The sequence below is a fragment of the Ricinus communis genome, chromosome 5 (assembly GCF_019578655.1).
Source record: "Ricinus communis isolate WT05 ecotype wild-type chromosome 5, ASM1957865v1, whole genome shotgun sequence".
In the NCBI taxonomy this organism is placed as follows: domain Eukaryota; kingdom Viridiplantae; phylum Streptophyta; class Magnoliopsida; order Malpighiales; family Euphorbiaceae; genus Ricinus; species Ricinus communis.
This window is the reverse complement of record NC_063260.1, coordinates 13,432,761-13,454,875: the sequence shown is the minus strand read 5'-3', so window position 1 is coordinate 13,454,875 and position 22,115 is coordinate 13,432,761. Positions and strand designations below refer to the sequence as shown.

The 22,115-nt window shown below is 30.2% G+C and overlaps 3 protein-coding genes across 6 annotated transcripts; 2 read left to right on the top strand and 1 right to left on the bottom strand.

Moving 5' to 3' along the window:
* The first annotated feature begins 899 nt into the window (after nucleotides 1-899).
* LOC8281785 (denticleless protein homolog) lies at nucleotides 900-5,371 on the top strand. The gene is made up of 17 exons (XM_002521415.4): nucleotides 900-1,020; nucleotides 1,143-1,255; nucleotides 1,347-1,455; nucleotides 1,580-1,644; nucleotides 1,847-1,885; nucleotides 2,673-2,769; nucleotides 2,863-2,953; nucleotides 3,071-3,134; nucleotides 3,213-3,289; nucleotides 3,392-3,470; nucleotides 3,607-3,686; nucleotides 3,771-3,855; nucleotides 3,979-4,047; nucleotides 4,126-4,193; nucleotides 4,278-4,323; nucleotides 4,508-4,976; nucleotides 5,072-5,371. Exons 1-16 carry the CDS (start codon nucleotides 969-971, stop codon nucleotides 4,880-4,882), a joined length of 1,509 nt encoding a protein of 502 aa, XP_002521461.1. The 5' UTR covers nucleotides 900-968; the 3' UTR covers nucleotides 4,883-4,976; nucleotides 5,072-5,371.
* Nucleotides 5,372-5,493: 122 nt separating this feature from the next.
* On the bottom strand, nucleotides 5,494-10,713 carry LOC8281784 (mitogen-activated protein kinase kinase 3). The gene is made up of 11 exons (XM_002521414.4): nucleotides 10,495-10,713; nucleotides 9,696-9,839; nucleotides 9,363-9,617; nucleotides 8,581-8,799; nucleotides 8,318-8,455; nucleotides 7,975-8,142; nucleotides 7,698-7,811; nucleotides 7,427-7,534; nucleotides 6,857-6,948; nucleotides 6,085-6,477; nucleotides 5,494-5,864 (listed from the first exon to the last, which is right to left on the bottom strand). The coding sequence occupies exons 2-10, from the start codon at nucleotides 9,795-9,797 to the stop codon at nucleotides 6,117-6,119; spliced, it is 1,557 nt and encodes a 518-aa protein (XP_002521460.1). The 5' UTR covers nucleotides 9,798-9,839; nucleotides 10,495-10,713; the 3' UTR covers nucleotides 5,494-5,864; nucleotides 6,085-6,116.
* A 9,075-nt stretch (nucleotides 10,714-19,788) lies between these two features.
* Nucleotides 19,789-21,921, top strand: LOC8281783 (LOB domain-containing protein 25). 4 transcript variants are annotated; one of them, XM_025157768.2, is made up of 2 exons: nucleotides 19,789-20,246; nucleotides 21,180-21,921. In XM_025157768.2, exon 2 carries the CDS (start codon nucleotides 21,184-21,186, stop codon nucleotides 21,709-21,711), a length of 528 nt encoding a protein of 175 aa, XP_025013536.1. In that variant the 5' UTR covers nucleotides 19,789-20,246; nucleotides 21,180-21,183; the 3' UTR covers nucleotides 21,712-21,921. The 4 variants fall into 4 exon arrangements, with proteins under 4 accessions (XP_025013536.1, XP_048229632.1, XP_048229631.1 ...); XM_048373675.1 differs by having other exon boundaries at nucleotides 19,790-20,302; nucleotides 20,481-21,921; XM_048373674.1 differs by having other exon boundaries at nucleotides 19,790-20,302; nucleotides 20,428-21,921.
* The last annotated feature ends 194 nt before the right edge of the window (nucleotides 21,922-22,115 follow it).

Genomic DNA, 22,115 nt, shown 5'->3' with positions numbered 1-22,115 from the left:
AATAGATCATGTTCGTAATTCTATTATGTTACCTAAGCAAACCAATTTGATTATGTTAACTCTAATCACATCACTTAAACAAACCAACCTAATTTGAACATGAATCTACCAACGCGTTTTAACACTCCTAATAAAAGTAATTATTTTCTTTGAAAATGAACAAGTATTAATATATTTTGAGATACATAATCACTTACTAAAAATTATACTATAATAATTTAAATAAATAATTTATTTTACTATTTATAAAAATATATTAAATTTTATTTAATTAACATATAATTATTTGATATAATTTTAAATTTTAAAATTAATTTCATATACTAATCACATTACATATAGATAAGATTGCTAGTAATAATGTAAAATGAGTACATACATAAAATTTAATGGATATTTTAATATTTTATTATTATTTATTTTACTTTAAAAATTAATAGTAATTTAAGATACTATTTAAGATATATTTTTATATTTTTTGATATTTAAAAATTTTATTAATATAATAATATAACAGTTATTTTGAAATTTTTTTAATTAATTTTAGAAAAATATAAGTATCATGATTCAGGATCATCGTATAAGAACATCGCGGGGACGAAGAAATCTGAGTTTTCCTTTTTATAAGAATTGTAATTTAATTGCTTATTATTACAAAAGTTTAATTTTAAATCTACGAAATAGATATAAGTTTTCCCTTTTTAATAGAAATTTGAAATTTAATTGCGTATTATTAAATTGTATAATATAAAAACACCGCGGCGAAGAAATTTGAGTTTTCCCGCGTGGTTAAAAACGACAATGTTCGGCGGTGGCGCCAAATTGAATTCAATAATGAACACCCTCATTCATATTCACAGTCGCAGTCACTACTCAGTACTACTTCCTACTGACCCAAACAGAAAAAGAAAAGAAAAGAAAAGTTACTGCCCCTTCCCTTCTCTCTGGGTCTCAAAATCTCTCCGGCCATGGACTCCTTCTTTCAAGGCATCAGATCCAGAGAACTCAACGGATTCAAAGGTACAAACACACTCTTTCTCCCTCTCATGAGCCACACCATCTCACCGCTCTCTCCCTCTCTCTTTCTCATAAAAATTGTTTGTATGCGATTACTGATTTTGTCTTTATTTGTTTAAAATCAGTTAAAAAGCGACCATATGTAGGAGACAAAGCCACAGATTTTACAGAACTTGGAGCCCTAGCGGTTGAACACGACGGCGAAGAAACGCCCCCTTTAGCCATTTCTTTTTGCGAGGTATACACAGTTTCTATTACATTTCATTTATTAGCTTATAACTGTTATTTTTTAACTGAACTGTGTTTCTTTTAATTAAAAAAATTTGCAGACAAATAAAAATTCGCATATTTTGGCTGTGTCTGATGAGGATGGGTATTTGAGCTTGTTTGATTCTCGCAAGAAGTTCCCTTCTTATGCCTCTCATCAAGAGTGTTCAGGTTCTCCCTTTTTTTCTTTTACTTTTTTTTTTTTGGCTAAGGACAGTATTAGTTTATTTTAGTTGGTAAAATTATCTGGTTTAGGGGATTTTAACCATGTTTTTGTGCCGATTAATAATTGCAGATACAGCTAGAATTAGTGACTGGGTGGCTCATCAGAATGCTATATTTGATATATGTTGGATTAAGGTGATTAAAATTTCCTATTGTCTTATAAATAACCAATTACATGTTTGCTATTAATTATTTACGTGAATTGGTGATTTTTATTTTATTTATGCTTCCGTGTCTATTAGAAGAAGTAGACAATGGTTGTGTTTGTTATTCTGTTTTTAATGGAAGTCTTAGATTAAAATGATTGTTTAACCTAACTTTAATCTTTCTTTTTCAGGAAGATACTAATATACTCACAGCTTCAGGAGATCAAACTGTAAGTTATCGCGTGTTTGAGATGAATAGATTATTCTGGGTATTTTACTCTACTAATTCTTAATGAAGTGACTTTCAGTTCTATTTGCGTCAGGTTATTGAATATTTTCTAAGTTTTCTTATTTATGAAAAAATATAATAGAAATGAGAATGGGAATAGTTGATTCTCATCATTAAACAATGTTTAGTTTATCAAAAATTATTTTGAAATGGGAATCCCTGTTAATAGAAATCATTCATTCTCTACAGAATGATTATTTTTTAAAAAATTCATAAAAATTAAATTAAATCAATTATAAATGGTCAAATAAAGAAAATAAAATCATGTCATTTATATATATATATTATTTCTTAACAAAAATTAAACAATTGGCGTTAATCATAAAGAAATTCAATTTTCATTTCACACTAGATCAAACAATATATAAAATATAACTATTCTATATTTAGGCCTAGTTAAAGTGGGAAGAGTAATTGCATTTGGGATTTGTAGGCCTTGAACTCCCTTTACTTTTTCACCAAGTGAAATTTCTTTTTTATGGTAAATATAAGAAGATGACTATCTTCTCTTGTGTAACTCATATCCCATTGGGACTCCAATCAATAAAAAAAAAGAATAATCATTTTCATTCCTATTCCTTACCTTAAACCAAAAGGGAATAGACCAAACCATCTGCTGTATTAACATTACTCTTAATGCATTTACGAAGGGTTTTGATATAACCATTAACTATTATTAATTGCTTTTGGGTTCAACAATATAAGATACCTCGTGGGATATTGTACAGATAAAGATATGGGACGCACAGGAGAAGAAATGCATTGGAGTCTTGATGGGGCACACAGGAAGTATTAAATCTATGTGTTCCCATCCAACAAATTCTGGTAGGTGTTTTAATATGCATGTTAAATGTTGGGTTGGGGAGGATAATTTCTTCTGATTGCAGCAATATAATTTTTGCTCTATTTTTGTTATAGATATTCTTGTTTCTGGTTCTAGAGATGGGTCCTTTGCCACATGGGACTTGAGATGCAACACTACTTCCAAAAGTGAGATAACTTGCATAACGTGAGTTACATTCTTTCCGTCATTTAATTGAGGGCATTGTGCTCTTTTAATGCAGCTAATAATTTTCCTAATACATTTTGTTTATTCTTCCGATGCTATTTTTCACACTTCATTCAGTCCAACGTCCATGGTGAAAAGAGCTCATCTTTCACCTTATGCGAAGCGGGTTAGGCGGGGAAAGGTTTGTCCGTCTCTATAGTTTCTTTGCATCCAACTGTAGTTCATGTTAATAATAATCCTTTTTTTTTTTTTCTTTCAGGCTGCTTCCATGAGCATCACATCAGTTCTTTATCTCAAAGATGAGGTCTCCATTACCACTGCTGGAGCAGTGGACAGGTCTGAATAAAACATATGTAGTCTGAGTTGAATTTTAATTCCTTAATTGAAATGACATTTACTGACTTTACTTCCTTCCATTTATTGGTCAAATTATTTCAGCATTATAAAATTCTGGGATGCCAGAAACTTAAAGACTCACGTGACTCAGGCGTGCCCTCATCCTAAATCAGCCGATAAGGTCTGTTTGCAGTTTAATTTCTCTTAAATATTTTATACCTGTAATGTTCAATAAATTTGAAGATCAGTTAAACTTCTTGATATTCACAGCATATCAATGATTTGATGGACCATTTATTTTTCTATACTCATTTCAGGACAGAAGATTGCACGGTATATCTAGCCTATCTCAGGATTCAAATGGAGTCTTTCTTACTGCTTCATGCATGGACAATAGGTAATTTTCGGTTTGGAAAATTATCCTTGAGTATAGTTAAATATCACGGTGACACATCTTAAGACAATTATAATATTTTGTCAGAATCTATTTGTATAACGCACTTCAGCTTGAAAAGGGTCCCGTGCAGTCATTCTCTGGATGCCGGATTGAATCCTTCTATGTAAAGGTAAGGGATTGTTTTGAAGAAGACCTTGAATACTCTTTTCTCTTAGTATGTTTAAACATTAAGTACTCTATAGTGAAATGAAGCTGTGGTGGCAGACATTCTAACTGATTTATCAACTTGCAGTCAGCAATCAGTCCTGATGCAACTCAAATTCTCAGTGGATCTACTGATGGAAATGCCTACATATGGCAGGTTTTGTTTCTTTCTGAATTATTGTTTATTTTAGTTTTCAATCTTGATTTGTACATAATGATTAGCATGCCATGGCAGGTGAACAAGCCTGAGGCAGATCCCATCACATTGAAAAGCCATGATGGAGAAGTTACAGCAGTAGATTGGTATTTCTTTTTAGCCAGATGCAGTTTGTATAAAGGACCTATCCTGTACATATACTAACTATATTCCAAAACAATTTGCTGCAGGTGCCCCTATGATGGGAAGATAGCCACTTCTTCAGATGACTTCACTGTAAGAACATGCTCCTATAAAGTCGTACAATTGATGAATAACGTATAACACTTGTGCTTGATGTTTTAGTTTGATCACACGCTACTCCGCATTATTTCATGCTTATGTTAGTTGATTCTGATTATTTGTATCTTAAAATGTGTCTGGAATATCTCATTTGCTAAAAGTCTTCTTTATTTGATAGGTCCGCATTTGGAACATCCAAAGCAATAATTATTCTAGCTCAAGATCCCCATCTTCTATTCGAAGGAGAATAATGGCAATTCCTAGTGAGGAATGTAGAAGGCTTTTAATGAATGAAGAACCGTTGAGTCTTACAAAAACTTCCAATCATTTGAATTCTTCAGATGAATTACTCCAGGTTGACTTACCGAACTCTATCAGAATGCCTACTCTAAGCACCCCTGAAGCCCACAAGAGAAAGTTCTCCTCAGGTTCTGATTCAAAAGGAACTTTTGACAAAACACCTGAAGCAGCAATGAAGAGCCCGTCTTCTGTTTTGAATCCCCCATCTTCTTTGAAAAGAAAGACTATCCGGGATTACTTTCTAGCAGCCTAAAGATACTAAAGAGTATAAATGAATCAACCAGCACTCGCATTTTGTAGGTTTTTTGCTCGAGTAGTTGGTGCATCATTTTCTTCAGATTACATAGGTAATATTTTTCTTCCCCCACCTCCGATAATTAATTTCTTTGAATTTGCACTTACTGGAATGCGAAATTGATTGTGTTGCATTTTCATTTTGCAGGGTTAATTTTGAAATGTAAAGCGACAAACAAAAGGATATTTTTTTAAGGCAGTATTTTGTACCATCAATTCATTCTGCCGTTTTCCTTGCAAATATGTTTTTGAAGATTGAGTATAGAATTAGTGTAAACTTTTAGCCTATACTGTTTATAATCGCTACATTCAGTTGCTACTGTTTTTAGATATTGATTCACACCCTAAATTTGCAGGGTACGGTTTCTCATTGAGACAAGTTTTTTTTTTTAACAATTAATTGAAATGAGTTTACTGATCTGTAATTTGATTTTGTTCAGCATTTGGTTTGATTGAAAATGTCTCTACACTGAGAATCATAGCTCAAAGTACACAAAAAAATAGCTGTCTATCAATATCTTTCCTTTCCCTTATCTTGTATAATATACAGTAGGAAAATCCGATACCTTATGATTGTGAACTTTTTTTTAAAATATTTTTTTTATCAAAAGGTCAGAATAATCTTCATTCAAAACCTTTAAAGGCCAGATACATCAGATTGTAGCAAAAAAGCCAAATGGTTATGGGGTATGACCACCTACCTGGCTGGGAACTGGAAGACTTACAGAGTGAGATACTATACAATTATTAACACACATGTTATTTTGAAGTTTAGCCAAAGATGATAACTACCTTGCCTAACATGGTATTGTTGCACTTCACAGCAACACTAATCACATGGCAATACTGCAATTTCTTGGTATTAAATACTGAATTGTCAACAAGTGTGCTAATCCGAAACAGACATTCTCAGATCTCTTGCAGTAGAAATAGTTAAATATCTGTCATGAAAAGAAGTACCATGCAAGTTCAGGTAAGAATTAAGCAAACACCTCATTAGTAGAACAAATGGAAAAACATAGTCTGTAAATGATTTTAAGAAGTTAAGTTTGCCTAAGAAAAAGGAAAAACTTCTTCACAAGCTAAATTCCATCATAAAACACTGTAATTAGCAAGACCAATGGCCATAAGAACTTGAAAAGCATTGTAAAATCAACTAACCTCGGAGGAGATGAATCTTATAGTTAGTTATTCTACTGTATGATATAAAGATCTTGTTTAGCTATGATGTAGCATCCAACGACGGTTCCTGGTTCCATGATGAACTGTTCCTGAAATGTGCCCATTCGTTTGCTGGGAATATCAATTGAAAGATCTCGAATATTTGGCAATCCTTCTACTTGTAAACCGTCCCCACATATTAGGAACTGATTTCCGATGATAAATGATCCAGACACACGGATTGCAACTCCATCTTGACCATGAGCACGGCATTGTAGTTTTTCCACAACATGAACAAGTCTTTCAGGGGGCCAATCACCAGCTAATGTACTCCGAATGTTTGACAAGTTTGCAAAGATATCTTTAGGACCAACAGATTGTTTCCCAGAGAAACTAAAAAGAAGTAAAACCTATCTTAGCCTACAGAGGGAATAATATATAAGTGAGGACAATTTCAAATTTAAAAGTAGCAAAAGATAAAGGCTCGGGTATTGTCTAAGAGAATTTTTCTTCTAATCCCATTGTCCCCCTACTACTGCACATAGAGAAGTTTGTTTTTCTGCAGGATCTACATTATATAATAGTTGCTTTACCACAGAGGCTCAGTTGTTTTCAAGCCCATGATTTTGAAGAAAAAGTAGAACACGAAAATGTTTTCCAATTAAATCTTCTGGTGCACATTTTTTGATAAGGATTATTAAATTCTTTCTAGAAGTACAATTTCTTTCATTTCAGGGAATAGATAACAGAAGGTCATTGCATAATTGAGTACCTAAAAGTTGAGCCTTCCTTGTATAGTGTCTTTGTGTGCTGCCAAAGCTCATCCGGTCCATCAAACAGTAAGTAATAGTGCATTGTCAGCATCTGGCGATGTAAAAATATGCATTAAAAGTCTATTAGTGTTAGTGTGAGTGGCAAGTGCTGTTTCAAGATCTGGACTGGCTTTACATCACTGCTGGATAAAGAATACTAGAAAACTGGCAGCTCGTAGATATAAAAAAAAATCAATAAAAAATAAAAAAGTAAAGGTAAACATCTTATGGATCTGCTAGAAGATTAAATGAAAAACGTGATATACTTATTTGATCAATGTGCATATGCAGAATATGCGATTACTACTCTTTCAAGAACCGTCCATGTTCCCACATGAGAGAATGGACAGGACTTGTATTCCTGCTGGGTAAATAACTACTCCATACAAGACTCAAAGGTAGGACACAGAAATGATCTTGCAGGTCGAACCTATGATCAAATAAGAAATGACACGTACTTGTTTGATAAATATCAGCATTTAAGTTAATGAAGACTTTGACAAGCACATTTTTAATAGTCACATACTTACATCTGCCAAATCCTTCAATCTTTGCATTGGATCAAAAACATTTCGGACAAATGCTGCCAGGTCTACACTTGTGTGCACATACTTGGAAATAAATGGGTGTGAAAGAAGCTGCAGTCAAAAAGAAATACAAATAAAAGAATAATAACAATGATAAGTTTGAGGACATATCTCTACTTTACAACAGGTGGTTAAAGTTAGAACAGGAACAGGGTGAAAAGGATCCCTATGCACAAAGAAAAGAAACAAGAAATTCCATCAATCATTTGTTTACCTGGTCTGCTGTTGGCCTAGCATCTGGATCCTTCTGCAGGCAAGCATCAACGAAAGAGCAGAACTCTGGAGAAAAAATTTGTTTGGATGGTGATGGTGATGGATCTTCCAAGATCTTCAATGAAGAATCAATAACTTCAGTTTAACTTTTGAAATAAATTTTAGTTGAACCAAGATAAAAACAATGCATGGAGAAAAAAAGTTTTTGAGGTACACAAGAATCCAGGACATCCACGTGTAAATAAGTAAATCAGAATCACATAAATATGTCATCTCACCTGTAACATAAGGTTGACAGGTCCGTCATTAGCTGCGTATGGAAACTCGCCTGTGCCACACTCAAAGAGAGCGAGACCAAGGCTCCAAATATCAGCTGGATAAGAATAACTCTCATTTCGAATTCGCTCAGGTGACATGTATGTTACAGTCCCGACAAAAGTAGCACACTGACAAAGTATATATTCAGGAAAAGAAAGATTAGCAAAAACAACATCCATTTCATAATGAATATCTACATCCAAGTAACATGAAAGTGAAGAACCCCAATCCAAATTAATATTCGATGAAAGAAAAGCTGAAGACATAAAAGGAAGGTCATAATCAGTAGCATCTATCACTAACCATTGCCACTGAATTCTCCAGGCCAGCACTTATGCCAAAATCTGTTATTTTAGGCTCCCCCTTGAGATTTACAAGCATATTTGCTGGTTTAATGTCTCTGTGAACTAGATATCTAACTCCGTGCAAGTAGCCTAGTCCCTTCAAGGGGAAAAGATATTAAAAACAGAAGTTATGAACGCAGCCGAAAAAGAATGAAGCATGCAACAGTCAGAATCAAGCTACAATAACAAGAAATACTACCTAAATAACATTAATTTGCTTACATGCAGAAGCTTTTGAAACATATGTGAAAGCACTGGTTCTGGTATCCTTTTCTGCACTCGTAAAATATCTGCCAATGACCCTCCATTCATGTATTCTAAAGCTATGCTTATTTGGCCAGAATCAGGAGTATAAAATGCTCCATGAAATTCCACAAGACCTTCATTACAAGGTGCCTCACAGAGCGTCCGAATCTCAGTAAGGAGCTGCTGTCTTTTCTCCTAATAAAAGAACAAGATCGAGCATGTTAGTCAAAAGGAAAATAAATGGCATCTTTTACTTGTGGTACTTCTACAGTAGAATTCCTACAATAAAATTATGCTGCCAGTGTCACTGCATATGATTCAAGTATAGGTACTGGGCATACAGGCTTAGATTATAAATTGGGGACGGTGGTCTTATTGAAGATAGATAGTGGTGCTTAGTTCATATGGAGTGGAATTCTACAATGCTTCTCTTTATGGATAACAAGGAGTGCACAACTGTATAAGCACTAACAGATTTCTTTGATTTTAATAGACTAAATGAAAAGTCATTTCTCATCACTACTCATATAACGAACTGCATGCTTCCACACCGTGGCAAAAATCAAAGCCAAAGATATAATTAAACTAACCCTGTACATTCATAACCTTTAACAGGTACTGAAAATATGATAGGAAATGAAGAGGACTGCAAAATGTACCTACCTATAACCAAGAAAAAAACTAAAGCATAAATTAACTCTTCATACTAAGACATTTGCAAAAAAAAACAAGGACAAATCATAATGGGAGATGCGGACCTTTTCAAAAATATTAATTTTCTTCAGAGCAATAATTCTATGTGTAGGAATATGAATAGCTCTCTGAACAACACTGCTAGCACCGCTACCTATTGCCCCAAAAATTCTCATCTCATGAGAGGCACATCGATAAGTTTTCTCACTATGATCTGTTTCATCTACTGGTGAAGAACTGCATTTTTGCAATCCCAGCTCATTTATGTTGTAAACTCCATATGATCTGCTCAATAAGTTAACAGTTCCACCACCTGACAACTTCACATGTTGAATGAAATAAATTAGCAAAATACCTTTGAGCTTCTCTACCTAGTTCTCTTTATAAGGAACACTTACCATATAAGAATCACTTGGGTCCAAGGTTGACCCAGCAGAGAAGCCCTTCTCAGCATCAAATAACGGCGTGAGCTTCTTTCTTAATTCCTCCAATCCAGCCATGATAAATTCCCAACTTACCACATCAAATTAAAACCTCATATCCTTCACATTAGTCCCATGTGCACATAAAGGAACTCATTAATAATACTCTTGACGTTTAAAATACAACACACATACGTCCTATAATACATGCATCATTATTATCACTAACACCAGTAAGTGAATGAGAAGATTTCTCAAGATTGACAATAATGAGACGAAAAGATTCATACAACTTCTAAGTTGGCATAAAGATTCAACCAAGAAGGCTAAGCGCTTAGCTCAGCGTAAGGTTAGTCTTAAAATAAATTAATAACATATACCTATTTTTATTATTCAATAAAGCCAATGCACTCTAAGTAATTGACCGAGACGGATATTCAATCGCAAAGTAAACTACCAGAATTCAGCAACGTATTAGTGCCTCGTACTGGACACAGTTAACCAATCTTTCTTATTTTTATACTTTAAGATCATAAATTCAACAAGTTCTTGCTGAATACATCCCTAATTCATAAAATAATTCAAACCCAGATAAGATTCAGGTCATTAATTATACTACAGCAATCAAAACACGGGAATGAATCAAAGAACGGAATTAGAAAAACAAAAAGCAATCAAAAGAAACAGAAGATATATTAGGCAAAATGATGATATATTACAATGAAACAATTGCCTTAAAATATATAAAGTTGGGTAAACTAGGAAATGATCTTACAGCTGTTCTGTTCTTTCGTAGAGTCGAACTGTAACTGATTGTACTTTTTTTTTTTTTTTTTGTGTGTGTGTGTGTGTCTTTTTAATAGTTTAGTTCGTTACTTGCAATACCCGCTATGATTTCAGTTTTCAGGCGATTCGGGTTATTACAGTTATGATCCGTTCGGTTCTTACAGATATAAAAGGCCGATTGCAGTTAGTGCATCGGTCCATGACTCCATTTCATAATGGGCTAATAGATGAAGCATCTTTGTCCTACTCCAGGCGATTGATATGATATATAAATCTATACGATACCCGAGATATTAATATTAATTAAAAGAATCTTTTAAAATATCCTAAAATCAATAATTTATTTTATAATTTTCTTAAGAAAATTATTTAATTTTTTTTCTAAATTTAAAATGTGGTTATTTTTTAATTATTTTCAGTTGTTTTTCAGTTATTTTATTTAAAAATAATTAAAATGAAATAAAAATCAACAAAATAGTAAATTAAAAAAAAACTAAAAAAATGTTTTTTAATATTTTTAATACAGTGAAAATTTAAAAAAATAAAAGAAATATCATGAATTTGATAAAAAAAATATGGGTATTCATGATATTTTCCAATAATTAAATTGTTCTTAATATAACCATTCTTAATTAAGTGGTTATGTATTTAGTTCTTGAAGAATTATGATAAAAGGTATGAACATCTCCTTCATTAATTATTTCTTTGTAATCAAATTAATTTTTTTTTTTTTTTTTACAAAAGATCAAATCTCAATTCCAATTGAAAACAAAAATATCAAGAATAGTAGGTAAGAAATATAAAGTATTCTAAGCCTAGTTATGTATAGAGGGGGGCCAAAATTTGGGTTTTCATAATAATTATCACAAAGTGGGGTGTGATAATTATTCTTCATCAAACCTTAATTAATCTTATTTTCTTTTCCTTTTTCTTCTTGACTTTCTAAATCTTGACCATATTACCTACTATGATTTGTGGTCAATACAATGCCGTTTTAGGACGTTTGTGGATCTACATCAAACTTTTTTTTGACTTTAATGCAAACATATATAAATATACTTGGCATATTTCATGATGTGATGTGAGGTTGGGACCATGGATTCACTTTAATTTCTTTTTTTTTTTTTTGGGTTTCATATTTTTTTAGATGATAGTATACATTTTCAAAGACTACAAGGTTGAAAATGGGTTCCATAGATGATAGTATACATTTTCAAAGGGTACAAGGTTGAACATGTTATTATAATAATAATAATAATTTATGGATGCACTTGTAAATTTTTCCTAATTTCCTTGGAGGTTAAACCTATTTAGATGTGAAAATTTACCTTTTGAATCTTTTATTGTGTTTAAAATACAGGGCATTTTCTATGTAGGTAATAATTAGAGTCAAACTTTTACACACTAAGGATTTATAGGTGTAAAAGAAATTTCTAACCAACCTAGTTTAATTTAAAATGAATGATACTTAGAGTTTTAAATTGCGGATAAATAAACTAATAAATTTATAATTATGAATTTTTTTTTTTCTAAATCTGACTAAACTAAAATTTGAAATTGAATTTAAATAACTTCATTTACCTTTGTATGATAACATAAACTAAATCAGTTTGTCAGCAAAACTTGATAAGAAGAGAAAACTATTTATATAACTACATGCAGAATTTATCTTATAAACAAAGTAAATAATACGGAAATAAATATAGGAAATAATATAGTATTATCTGGTTCATAAAGATAGACAAAAACACATTTAATTATAAAATTAAAAAAAAATTCATTTAACTACCTTGTAATTTAACGCATTTTTACTCTAGTACCATGTGAATATAATCATTAATAAATAACGGTCAAATTATATAACACTATTAAAAAAATTTAATGTGCCACCTAATTGCCACGTCAACACTTGCTAACACTGTTGTGCAATTTGACATAAAATATTAAAGTGACAGAAAGTATGAATACATTAAATCTAACTGAATTTTTTTTTTAAATTATTAATAGTAATAAATAGCCATATCATCTTTTATATATGAAAAATAAGAGAATACTGTCTCAATATACTTCCCCTTTAAGAGCTTTCAAATAATTCCAAGTATTGTATAAGATTTAAGGGGGTCGCCAATGATTTTTACTGTTGCAAGCTGTCTTCCGCCCTTTATTTTCTTTCCATCGCTTCTTCTCCTCCCTCATCTTCTTTACATATACCTTTCTTCTTTTGCCTCCGCTCAATCTGATCTTCTTGCTGTTTGTATTTTATATTTATCTAATAATAAAATTTGCATAATAAACAATATTGCGATATATTGTTTTTACTTTTTTTTACGAATCTTCATTCAGTCGAATTTTAAATTCTTTTATAGCGTTAAAATCCTCTTTTTTTTAGAACGATAATAAAAATATCTTAAATTTTATTCAATTAGACTCATTTAATAATATCTTTGAAGTTGATATATAATATTATAAAGTCATTTAGTATAAATTAGCATTTAATAAAAAAAAATATTTCTCATTATAAATATTTTCTTAATTTTTATTTTTACTTTCTATAGTAAAGATGTATTATATTTGTTATTCTTTTTTTTTTTTTAGGAGTTACTCAAATGATAATAATTTGGAAAATGATCAAAAGTAGGAGAGTTAAATTGGGCATCTTGTTGGGGGCAGCTTCAGTCTTGTAGGCCTTCGAGTTTGATGTGTACCCAATATGGGATTGGTCCATAAATTGAAAGAAGATACACATTTATTTATTTATTTATTTATTTCCCCCTTGAAGAGTACTCCTTATGATTGTTCACTCATAACCCATGAAAGAAATACTAAAAGCCAACCATACGGCCACATGCAACCTTATCTTTTTTTTTTTTTCTATGTTAATTATTTATTGATAACATGTAAAGTATGTATATTCATTTTTAAACTTTGGAATTTTAGACTAATTATACCCACATAAATCTTTTGAAGGATTTCAAAAGAAAAAAGAAATGTGAAGGGACATTTTTATGTCTAAAATAATGGATAGAGAGTGATACATTCATTACATATTTTATACATTCATCAACAAATAATTGCCTTTCTAATCATTAGGGTCATGCTTCAATCGACTTTAAATTATTCCCCTTTATCTCCTCCTCAACTTTCCTCTTAATGCCCAATCACAAACTCACTTGGATGAGTGCATTGTAAGAAAAGAAATTGGGCATCACCCATTTCCCTCAAGTGTTTTGGGTCATTTTTCTTTTTAATATATATATATGGTTTTGTATTTTACACATATAATACCATTTTAAAAAACATATATCAATCCTTACTCATGAATCTCTGTTCATCATATTAGATTCATTTAAATGATAACGTAAATACACACCATGAAGCTTGGTTTGAGATCATAATAATAATAATAATAATTATTATTATTATTAGATATAGTAGGTAAGGTATCTCTCAATACTTCTTTTCTTCATGACTTTTAAACTACCATATGCATCAAATGATTAAGAAAGATTAAAAATTGGAAGATGGGAAGTGGAGATTCTTTTCTTTCTTTTTTCCTTTTATTTATTTATTTATGGTTTGATCCCCTCCATTTATATATAATTCTGGAAGAAGAATGAATAGTATGATATAATTAAGCATATATTAATTAATTTGTTCTCATGCACGCGTTTGTTACAAAAAGCAGATTCATGTATATGATCAGAGCAACGAAATTAAATTATCATCATTCCTTCAATCACTATATAGTATTTTTGTTATATGATGCAAATGCAACCGACACATCTGACTTTCTGGTTTTAACTATTTAAATGTATATACCATCATTAAATAATTCTTTTTTTTTTTTTATTAATCCGCTCTTTTTTTACAAAATTTAAAATCTTATAATTTTAAGAATGATTTAAATGTTAATTAAATTAATATATAATTAATTACCATAATCAGATCGTTGTAAAGTCTCTTTTGATAATATTTAGTATTTATAATAAAAAGAATTATATTTTAAGGATTATATCAAACTTTACCTGATTATCAAGTGGACAGTGGATCTTAATTGTATACTTAACGATATTAAGTCGGCAATCAATTCTAATTATCACAAAGGTAATTTTCATTTGTTACCTATTTTCTTAAAAGTTTTGTTTGGTTGGGTTATTCAATAAAACTAATGGCTAATAAATTAAATATTTTGATAAAATTTTATTAGCAGATACTGTTAGTATATTTAATGATCAATAAGAGTATAATTATTATTAAATATATTTTATTTTATTTTATTATAATTAATGATATAAATTAATAAAAATAATTTATAATAATTAAAAATATTATAATTAGTTTTTTTAGCTTAATTGTATTTATTAATAAAAATATTTATTAAAGTTATTTTAAAAGTAAAAATTTAAATTTAAATTCTGCTAATAAAAATTTTCATTTCAAATGTCATAATTATAAATAATTATAATTATTTAACTATTAAAAATAATTTTGAAATAATATTATTTACTATAAAATATAAAAATTTATTTTTATGAGATGAACTTCAAATAAGTTATTATTAATTAGTTTAATAAAGATAATAGTATCCAAATAAATAAAAAATTATCAACCGACAAGAAATAACTCTAAAATTGAGCTGATACAATCAACAGCTGATTGAGACTAAATTATTTATCAGTTGTTATTTCTCGAGTCTTTACAAAAGGCTTTAGTACTTTATAATTAAATATACGTAAGACCAAAACTTTCATATTCGGAATTAGTGATTGGTTATTGGATGGTCAGTTATTACTAACAACCTTTCGGTTGATTTGAGTTTTTGAATTTCTATAAAAGAATTTTAATAAGATATCGGATGGTGTTATCCGCTGTTCGTAATAACTAAGTTAAAAAAAAAAAAAGACTTTAAAGAAAAAAAGGATTGAGTTATGTATAAAAGATGTACCTAATAGTCTTGTAACTATATCCTTATATAGGTTTTGAAATCATTCTTTTTCTATTCCTAATATTAAGGCAACTTTCAATCCTGCCTGCCTAGATTGTTCATTTTTAATATATTATATTTTCAAGACATTATTTTATTTTGTCAGAATATCTTTATTCTAGTGATACTTCTTATCATGTAAAATATTTAGTTTTAATAGGATTATGGATGAGTCAAATTTGATTTAGTTTAACTCGGCATAATATGTTCCGCTATTATCGATGTATTCTAATTATCAAGAATCTATTAATTTAAAAAAAAATTGAAATTTTATTAAGAATATTTAAATCTAGCGTTTGGACAGATAGCCCTTGGTGTTGTATACAAGGGTTTAAATTCGACACAGCTACATTTGTTGTTTTAAAATAAAGTAATTATTTTTATTTAATAAAAAAACCAAAAAGTTTATTTTAATATTGAAAATATTTTAATTAATCTGTAATTACACATTAGTAGATTACCAACTACAATAGACAACTGCTAAAATAAAATAATCAAAGTAATATTAAATTTGCATTTACCTATAAACTTAATATATTATTATCTTGTATGATGATATGTTTTTCGCGATTATGAGCAATTGTTTTGTTTCTTGTAAACTTATTAAGTTCTATTATTATCTTACGCAAAAGTAATAATATTTTTATAATATCATAATTTTTCATAAATTATTTGAATTATAAAATTCATTTAATTCATGAAAAAGTATGAAACTTTTTATTTTTTTTTGTAAAGATGACCGTTATTTCAGCGCTTGCATTTTTCATTAATTTAACAATCATAAATTATTGACTTGCGCAAAAACAAATATATTTTTGTAATATCATAATCTCTTACAACTAAGTGCTATTAAGAAAAAATATTTAGTTCACGAAAGATTGTTAAAAAAATTATCATTTCTCGTAAAATAATAATAAATTTTGTTGATTATAAAATAATTATTATTAACTTAACAAATTTTTTGTTAAATTATTGATTTGCATAAAATAAGTCATACATTAAATATTTATGTGTTTGAAACCATAAACAAAGTGGAATTCTTTTGTATTTGAAATAAGTGGATCCTTTAATTATAGTGACATGAAATTAAAACTCTAAAAGGGCTCAATATGTTGCTATTTATTTTTAGATACAAATATAAAATGGATAAAATTAAGTTTTTCTTTTTTACAAATCAATGGTCATTCTATTTGTTTGAGGATTTATTATTTGTATGTGTTTTGACTGACATCATTAATCTATATTAGTGATAAAGTATTAAATCATATGCACAAAATTTGTAATTAATTAAGGTTAAGTTCTCTCTTTTTTCTTCCAAATGATCCAAGTGAAGGTGGATTTTCTTCTTTTCTTAACCAAAGTTAAGAAGAGATATGTGGTTGTAAGTGAAAGTAGTAGATTACATATCAAACAGACAATTAAGCCTTTTCCTAATATGAAATTGCTAACCAAAAACCATCCAAATTCTACAATTAATTAAGGACACAAAAGAAAAATAGAGCTAAAGAATACTGAAATTGATAATCAATTCAGGGAATCCCTAGCCACCCAAATGAACTTCTCATGTGACCCACTAATGTACCCAATATTAGACAACTCATAATACCTTGTTTGGCTTTACATCCAATATTACATTTTCAATATCTTTGTAACAACTACTAATTCTAACTCCTCAATTTCTCTTCTTTCTAATTTGTTGACAGAGACTTTTTTATTAAAATTTTATGATCCTACGTATGTGTCGTAATGCAAAATGGTGACTAATTAAAATTCTAATGCAAATAGGTCCAAATGCTAAGGCTCTTTACTGAATTCGTTTAATTTATTCCATTTCTATCATTCAATTTAATTTTAAATACAGTTTAGTTGTCTTGTCAATAAAAAATAATTATATCATTTTTTTTATTTCTTAATTATTCTTTTTTTTATTAGATATTTTTATTGCATGTCAATCTTTTGTTTGTAGAGCGACTTAATTAAAACACAATTAAAATTGAATGATTGAAACTAAATAAATTAAAAAATTATGACTCAATATACTTGAAAAATGATTATTATGAAAGTAAAGTAATAGTAGATTAATTAATATCAGGAGTTGGCAGTGAGCACATTCACTGATTTATTGTAATAAGCAAAAGAAAGAGAAAGGTAATCTGCTCAGTGTAGAGTGCTTGCTTAAGTTTCTTAGTTCCAATTAACTCTTATATGTCTATGCTATGCTTTAAGGCAATTGTCGTGTTGTAAATTTTACTTCCTTTTGTCTTTTCAAAATAAAAGTCGGCTATGGCGGTGCAGATTTTAAAATATTGATGAAGAGCATGATACTGAATTATGTCAAAAAGAAGAAAATGCTAAAACTCTTTTTTTTTTCTTAAAAAAAAATAAAATTGATCTAAGATCTTTATATGCTGTTAATACTTGAGAATGAACTTATTTTACTAGTCGTTTATTTATGCGTTGCACGACTGTTATTATTATTTTGATTATAAAATTAAATTCATAGATAAGAGATTTTCTAATACTCCGGAAGCACAGATAAAAAGGGAGTCGAGTGAGTTTTACTGTCGCTGAGTTTAAAATAAAATTGGCTAGTTTTATGAGGCAATAATTAGGGTATGTTTACACACATGAACCGCTTTTCCTATGTAGGGGCTCATGTTTTTGTGCATAGAAAAGAGTTAGTACATGACAAACCACCTATAAGCAGATTCTTTGAAGCACTGAAATTGACTGTACAAAATTTGGTAGCATCTCATTGTTGAAAAGGAAAAGAAAAAGAAAAATGTCTCCAAACTTATGCTTGCTAAGATTGTGTTATCTCGTCCCCATTTGTCCTGAAATCACATTTTCGAATCTATATGTATTGAGTCTTGGCAATTATTGCTTACATTATATATATGCAAGTTGTCCCTTTTTGTCAGCTTGAAAAATTAAAGGATAAGATAAAAAGATAGCAGCAGAGAAGTGAAAATGAGAGTGACCCAATTTCAAATTATTTTATTTTATGGTTTTGGCATTTTACTATATGCATTTAGGTGTCTTTATATTTCTGTCTGTAACCACAGATGAAAAAAAAGAAAAAAGAAAAAGGGATCTTAATGTAATAGAAAATACTGTAAATAGGCTAATCTGCTGGATTCAATAATGGAGGCTAACAGTGTACAAAGATTAGATATGAGAGCTTCATGCTCTCGTATAGTTGATTTTATCACATAGTTTCTAATACGATTTCTTGCTGTATCCGGTACGTGCGTATACATGTAGCCACTGTATATGCCATACGCCCAAAAAATAATAAAGAGTGAAATCTGAATATTCTCTAGTACAAATTGTATCTTTATATATGTAATAATATAAGGATGTGGTCATTTCAATGTACATTGAAAAAACTGAAAATTAAATTAAGAAAATACTTTCTTCGCATGGGATTCAATAATTCTGCTACATTATGTGTCACAACAAGTGTATCATCACAACTGATACACATACCAAAGAAAGCTATATATGTATACGTGTCGTGTATATGTAGATAATCATTACTAGAATAAGAGAGTCTTGTGCATTAAAAATGCCCTCTTCTGAATGTGATACATGAGAAGAAAAATATTAATTAGGACCAGAATAGTAAGCTTGGAAAGAATTCCTATACGTATGCGTTTCATAAGCTAAAAACTTACATTTATATATGCATATGACCTAAAGAACTTTTTAGCATATTGTTGCTTGTGTGCAATGTCTATGCTAAGGGAAAAAATAAAAGAAAAGGGGGACTTCTGGGGTGAAAGGGAAGGCAAAAAGAAAAAAGAGGAGGGGAGCTGACTGTTTGTCATTGTACCAAACCAGTGAATAAAAAAGGGTACTCAAATAATGATAATGAAAGTGGTGCCACATAACCTACCCTAAAGTTGCATGCTGGTGGTCTTAGTACTGTTCATTGGTACATAAATATGGACGATTATGAAATGTGCATAAACAATACTTCTCACCACAATATTCCAATCAATTATGCAAAATCAATAGAAAAGAGAAAGAGGTAGATATTCTGCCAATCTTTTAATGCTCTTTGTTGCTTTCCTTTTGAAATTTTTTTTTGAAGCAGTAACTTATTATATTATTCAGTGTTCATGATTTGGCAGGCTGCATGTCCATATATCTTTCCGAGGATGAAGCCAAAGTTTTGTAATGAGATGGTTTCATTATTAGGTATATATTCATAATTGAGTATGAAGTTGATTCAAAACTAAGTTGACCCTTTTGAATCTTGTGATCATGTCAGAGTTTCTCCAAGTCATGCAGAATTTTTGCCAAGCTATACAAGATATATATATAACATGTTTCTATATTATTAATTTGATTATAGAAAAGAAAAATAAATTAACTCCAATTAATTGGCCAAGTTCTTGAACAGTGTTTGATATTATTATAACTGCAGTGTCATAGTCATCCTTTTGCTAGTTGGCCCATTTATTGCACTTGTCTTTTGCTTTCCATCCCCCTTCACTAAATGCTATTTGCCTCCCTTTTTTCTCTATTCTTCCTTACCTTTTGTCACTGTGTTTGCAGGTTCTTTTTTTTTTTTGCTTTTCTTTTTCTCTCTCTGCCCTATAACTAGGGTTTCCTCTTACTGAACTCTCACATCTGATAGTAAAACCTCATCAAAGGAATTTTTCCATCTTTCATCAATGGCTGCATAGTCTTTTCTTTCTTGGGACAATCAAAGTATAGATCTTGAAAGAGCCTATACAAAGAAAGAAAAGGTATAGCATTCCTGTTCTCTCCTGAATCATCAAAGAAACCTAGTCATAGAGATAAGGTAAGTACAAGAACAACCCTATTCTATCTATATACATAAAGAGATACATGATCCTTTCATTTTCACCCATTATTCTCTTCATTTTCATGTTCCAGTACTACTTCTTGATTCGTTATATGTTACAGAATTTAATCACAGGTTTCCCACATGGATTGATTGCTATTCTTGGAATTTCCAGTTTTTTCAGGAATTTTTTCCTATAAGGGAAAAAGAAAAAAGAGATCCACAGCTCTTTAATATCATGGGTCTGTAACAGTATTTTAGTTGGAACAATAAGAAATGAAATTTTGGAGAGAGCGACAGAGAGAAGGATGAGGGAAGTGAGAGGAAGAACGAGGCACATAGCAGAACTATTTGACCAAATTTTCAAGAATCCTAAAACAGGATACTACATTTACACAGACACTTATGCTCTCACTATTTATTAATTTTTGTACATATTAATTTGTTTTCTTCTATTTCCTTTTCTACTATTTGTCGGATTTTAGGTAAATTTCAATTTTAAATGATCACATAATTAGTTTTTAAATTATATTTAAGAAAGTCATAAAATGTTTTGCAGGCCAAAAAAGTAAAAGAAGTTTGAAAAAAGATATATAGGAAGGAAGTTGTGTGCGCTTCATGTAAAGTGCTTAATAGTACAAAAAGAAATTTTGCATACATTTGTCCTCACATGAATCAATTCTTTGTTCATGAAAGGAGAACATTTAATTTTCTTTTCTAAAAAAAATATATCCTAAAATACCATCTTTTAAAAGCATATTTAACATATTTTATTTACCTGCCATTCTTTATTTTTTCCTTAAAGAACATGAAAGTATAATTATTTTTTGGGGGATTAATTGCATCATATATATATATGTATATATATTTATAGGTAGATGATGGCTTCTTCCAGTGCCTATTCAAATTCTCCATGTGCTGCTTGCAAATTCTTGAGGAGAAAATGCTTGCCAGATTGCATATTTGCACCCTACTTCCCACCAGAAGAGCCACAAAAATTTGCAAATGTTCATAAGATATTTGGTGCAAGCAATGTGAGTAAGTTACTGAATGAAGTGCTTCCTCATCAAAGAGAAGATGCAGTGAATTCTCTTGCCTATGAAGCTGAGGCGCGAATGAAAGATCCTGTCTATGGTTGCGTTGGTGCCATTTCTGTCCTGCAAAGACAAGTTATTAGGCTCCAAAAAGAGTTAGATGCTACTAATGCCGATTTAATTAGGTACGCTTGCAATGATCAGATGCCTCCACCACCACCAACTATCACATCATCATCATCATCTCAATTTGGAAGAAGGAGCGGTCATGGATCAGGAGTTTCTTATGATCAAAATTCTGGGTTTTATTATCCTCCTCCTTGGAATAATCATGATGACATTCAAGGGAGAGGAGGTCATGGTAGCATGTAGCTATCAATTTGTTGTAATATTATGTGCAATGTCCAGTATCGTTATATTAGCTGGAAGAGAGACTCATTTAGGGTTTCTGCTGTGCAATTATATATTGATTACCCTGTATTATCCATCTCATGGCAGAAGTAATATAGATGTAGTTTTGCTTTATGTATATGTATTTATACATGATGAATCTTGCAGATACCTTTTGATCTTTCTATATCATTACTTTGTTCTGTCCATAATTACTTATATGATCATGTTATTTGCTTCAGTATACAATTTACAGACCTATCAAGAGTTTCTGTCATGGTGAGAATGTACTACTTCTCTAATTTTAACATAAATGTCTTTCTGTTCAATTGGTCTCGCGTTAGCGACATTCCAAAATTGATACACTACAATATACAAAAATGAAT

Excerpts from the sequence above, each read along its gene's own strand:
- LOC8281785 (XM_002521415.4), top strand. The coding sequence starts at position 969 with ATGGACTCCTTCTTTCAAGGCATCAGATCCAGAGAACTCAACGGATTC. Across the intron at positions 1,256-1,346 it reads TAGCCATTTCTTTTTGCGAG|ACAAATAAAAATTCGCATAT; the intron begins GTATACACAGTT and ends AAAAATTTGCAG. Across the intron at positions 4,194-4,277 it reads GAAGTTACAGCAGTAGATTG|GTGCCCCTATGATGGGAAGA; the intron begins GTATTTCTTTTT and ends AATTTGCTGCAG.
- LOC8281784 (XM_002521414.4), bottom strand. The coding sequence starts at position 9,797 with ATGGCTGGATTGGAGGAATTAAGAAAGAAGCTCACGCCGTTATTTGAT. Across the intron at positions 8,143-8,317 it reads TGGAGAATTCAGTGGCAATG|TGTGCTACTTTTGTCGGGAC; the intron begins GTTAGTGATAGA and ends ATACTTTGTCAG. Across the intron at positions 6,478-6,856 it reads AAGGAAGGCTCAACTTTTAG|TTTCTCTGGGAAACAATCTG; the intron begins GTACTCAATTAT and ends ACTTCTTTTTAG.
- LOC8281783 (XM_025157768.2), top strand. The coding sequence starts at position 21,184 with ATGATGGCTTCTTCCAGTGCCTATTCAAATTCTCCATGTGCTGCTTGC.